The sequence below is a fragment of the Medicago sativa genome, chromosome 2, assembly GCF_051527215.1.
Source record: "Medicago sativa cultivar Bolivia chromosome 2, Bolivia_mono, whole genome shotgun sequence".
NCBI lineage: Eukaryota > Viridiplantae > Streptophyta > Magnoliopsida > Fabales > Fabaceae > Medicago > Medicago sativa.
This window is the reverse complement of record NC_140750.1, coordinates 11,044,855-11,048,973: the sequence shown is the minus strand read 5'-3', so window position 1 is coordinate 11,048,973 and position 4,119 is coordinate 11,044,855. Positions and strand designations below refer to the sequence as shown.

The window sequence follows — 4,119 nt, the reverse complement described above, 5'->3', positions numbered from 1 at the left end:
TAGTGGCATAAACAGAAATATATGTCATATTAGAGTATCCAGTCATAAAATAATTCTACATAAAATTGGAAGTCGTTCATTAAAGGCAAAATATCTTTCTTACAACTAAATTAAAATACAAACCAGATCAGTTTGCAAATAGAAAGAGAGCAAACCTTCAAAATAAAGTTGATAAAGCAAGATTCATACTATTAAATGGTTTCTTAATTTGATAAAGCCACCTTGTCTAGAAGGTAAAATCCTAAGAACCACAATAAAATATCTCTTGGATGAAAACAAGAAAAATAATTAATTCTGTTCCTCAAATTGAAAGAAGGCTTTCCTTGTAAATTACCATCTGACAATTCCATCCTTTGACACCAAGCTCCTCCATCATCTGGGTATCCAAATCAAAGTGAACCATTTCTCCATCTTCTTTTGCAAAATATATATTGCCTTTCTTCGCCGCTCCAATGGGACGCCTAACACTAGAAGAGAGCCTAATAGAAAAGATCTTAGTCCACGATTCCTCCACACAAAGTTCACCCAAAATTGATATCTGAAAAGTAGTCATCTCCCCATAATATTGAAGCAAAGCAATGTGTCCATTCAACATCACCAATTGACACTCCACCGCTTCAAGACTAAACTCATTATACAAGTCTGAGGGCATGGGTGTTGTAAAAAACACCTCATTAATCAAATCAAACGACACCAAATGTGAGTTATAACAATGTTCAAGATGTGATTCTTCTTGAGTCCACCAGTGACACATTCCATCCATGTAAACTCGAAACATTTCTACATCACATAAAGGTACGATCAACGGAGGCATTTTCACATCAAGTACCCTCCATGAGTTACTACTTAAGCTATACATCTCCCATAAAGGTTCAAGAGGCACCTTGTGCCAAGACATGTCATCATCTTCATAACGAATGACATCAAACTGTACATATCGAATCAACTTATAATCACCCCTCACATAGTCATAACCAAATGCATGAATCCGCGGTTTAGCTCTCCTATAAAAACTAGACTCAACAGGACTACGAGGAATGACCTTCATTTCCTCCGTAGCCGGGTTCCACAATACAATTTTTCTCTCTTTCGTAGCCGTGCTACAAACACAAAGAATGCCATTGATACTAATAGAACCTACAATGACAAGATTTTGACCTAACTCTTTCGATGGAAGCGATATATCCATTTTCACCCTATTCTCAAACCTATCATCAGATATCAAATAAAAATCGGTCTCCCTATCGACATACGATATTGGCACCATTTGTCGTACGATGACAGATGCACCATCATAATCAGGATGATTTCCATGTATGATATGATTGCGGTAGATTTTCATGAAATAAGAGTTTTGAAATAACATTGACCATGATTTACATGTAGATTCAAATCGCTTCAAAGATTTAAGAGGCAGTTTTGATAGAATGGAAAATGCAATATCATCAGGTATGTGATTGGTAACATTTACCTTTACATTGGCGGAAGTGATAGATTTCTCCATCTACGACGAACGTGTGTGTCTCTTCAAGCAGAAGATTACGGAATCGAGTGAGAAGTGGAAACGAAAATCTGATTATGGTCGGTTTTATTGGATTAACATTCTGATTTTGCTTTTATTTTCTTCTAGTTTTTAGGTAAAATTTGGTAGAAGACTTTAATTTTGTTTGGTGGGATACTGGATTAAACGCATATGTGTCTTTTTATAAGACTTACTTTATACAAAAAATGTCGATTATCTTCAAATTTTTAGATTCATTTATTACTCATTTTCCAAATACACCCCTCATTTGTAACAAAAAAAAAAAATACATTTGAATCTGAAAAGACATGGCAAATATATCAATGTACTTTGAAATATGAAAAGTTAACATTAAATATCTCAATAGACAATGATAATTTGGTAATGGTAACATACATTTGTGACAAATTTATTAGTCCATATGCTCCAAACGATAGTTGCCAACCGATGTCGTAATTTAGCTTGTAGGTGTTAAAGTAAAAGTAAAATAGCCTCTATTGTGTGTTGTCATTGTCTGAACTGCGTGCTGCACAACGTTCCATATCCCTTCCAAGTTCCAAACCTGAATAGCGAAAAGACAATAAAAGAAAACATGACTGAGAGCTTCTTCTTGATGATCACAGCTGACGCAATGAGACAGACATTGAACACCTTTATCATGCAACCAAACTTTTGTGGCCAAACAACCGCGACATATTCGCCAAATGAGATTTTTAATATTTGGTGGGACCTTCAGTATCCAGATACCTGACCAAAAACCCGAACGTTGTAAGTGAGTAGTACTCCCTCCGTTTCAAAATGAGTGTCGCTTTAGCCAATTGCACACAGATTAAGAAATGGAATAAAGTAGTCAAATGTCATAACAATTTTACCAAATTATCCTAATCAACTATTGGTTTGTTTTTCATTAAAGAAAAAATAATACTTTGGAAGTAGTGTAACATAGTATTAATTGAAGGGTACAATTGAAAAGAAAAAGTTATTATTGCATTCAAAAACGAAAGTGACATTCATTTTGAAACAATTTTTTTTGGCTAAAGCGACACTCATTTTGAAACGGAGGGAGTATTAACAAGCTCCTCAACACAAAGTTTATATGCACTTTTAACTGAATAAATCTCATTCTTCACCGCCTTCCAAATTAGTTTGTCACTCGTGACTTGCGTAACCAGAGGTGTATTTAGAATTTCAGAAGTGATATCCTCACTAAAGGCCTGTTGTATTAGTGCCTTGGCAAGGAATAGATGCGAGATAAGAGGTGCTCCTCTACATATAGAAGTACTTGTAATGATCCTACATTCCTCCACATCATGAACGAGAGACGAAAGTCATTCAATGCATAGAATGAACAAATAAGGTGATAAAGGGTCACCTTGTTAAAGGCCACACCGATATTACTAGACCCACGACATCAGTGTTAATCGGCACTGAGAAATCTACAGACTCTACACGCATAGACATATGAATTCACTTGCTGTTAAAATCCATCTTAACCATGACATCTCGCATATAATCTCAATCCATACAATCATACGCCTTACTAATATCAAGTTTGAGAGTCACACAACCTTCATTACCCCTAGTTTTAGTTTTCATGTAGTGGATGATTTCGATTGTGACCAAGGTGTTGTCAAGAATGGAACAACCCGGAACAAAAGTTGATTGATTATCAGAAATACACTTTGGAAGAGCAAGTTGCAATTTGTTTGATGATACTTTTGAGATTAGTTTATAGAAGCGATCATGCACCAATCTTTCATCGTTGTTTGGACATAACCCTCGGGGATGAGCGCTATATTGGTCATATTAAGGCTACCGGGGAATTTACATGTATCCAACCAAACCAACACTCCTTAAAAATGTAATCGCTACACAACTTGTAGAAATGTTGATAAACACGTGCATTATATCCATAAGGTATGAGGCATTTATCAGGATGCAACAAGAACATGGTAGTTCAAAATTCATCTTTCGTGAATGGTGTCGTGAGTAATATATTATCTTCATGATAAACCGACCTTCTAAAAACAATAATGACAGGCACGGTAGCACTGTTCTGCTTCTGGAATAAATCTAGAAAATAGTGTTTAGCAATTAAACTCATACCTTGGCTATCAGAGATTTTGTTACCATGATCATCCTCAAGAGAAGTAATTTTATTCACCTTTTCCCTTGCCGTGGAAAATGCATGAAAAAATTTAGTGTTCTGATCCCCATCTTTATACCAATGTGCCTTTTCTCTTTAATGCCAATACAGATCATATTGTGTAAGTAATCTAGTCATGCGCATCCTAAGGGGCAACATCTCATTACCAGAATGACAATTAAAAGCATTACTCAATTGCCTACTATATTCTACAATATCAAGTTTCACTTTGTTGCAATTATCTCTACTTCAAGTGTACATATCTTTAGCACATCGTTTTAACCATGGTAGCACTGATTGATCTGTATACATGTTCCAGCTTTCCTTAACCATATCATCGAATCCCGGTTTCAATTTCTAAGCGTTTTCAAAACAAAAGTTACGCCTAGACAATGAATGTCGCACAACAAGGTTACGATCCAATAAAATGGGGTAATGATTCGATGTTGGA

The 4,119-nt window shown here is 35.6% G+C and overlaps 1 protein-coding gene across 1 annotated transcript; it reads right to left on the bottom strand.

Annotated features, from left to right (window-relative positions):
* Nucleotides 1–1,687, bottom strand: LOC146944487 (putative F-box protein At3g21120). The gene has a single exon (XM_085742873.1). The coding sequence runs from the start codon at nt 1,502–1,504 to the stop codon at nt 302–304; it is 1,203 nt and encodes a 400-aa protein (XP_085598999.1). The 5' UTR covers nt 1,505–1,687; the 3' UTR covers nt 1–301.
* Between the last annotated feature and the right edge of the window lie 2,432 nt (nt 1,688–4,119).

What these genes read in the sequence shown, in the direction of transcription:
- LOC146944487 (XM_085742873.1), bottom strand. Translation starts at nt 1,504, where the DNA reads ATGGAGAAATCTATCACTTCCGCCAATGTAAAGGTAAATGTTACCAAT.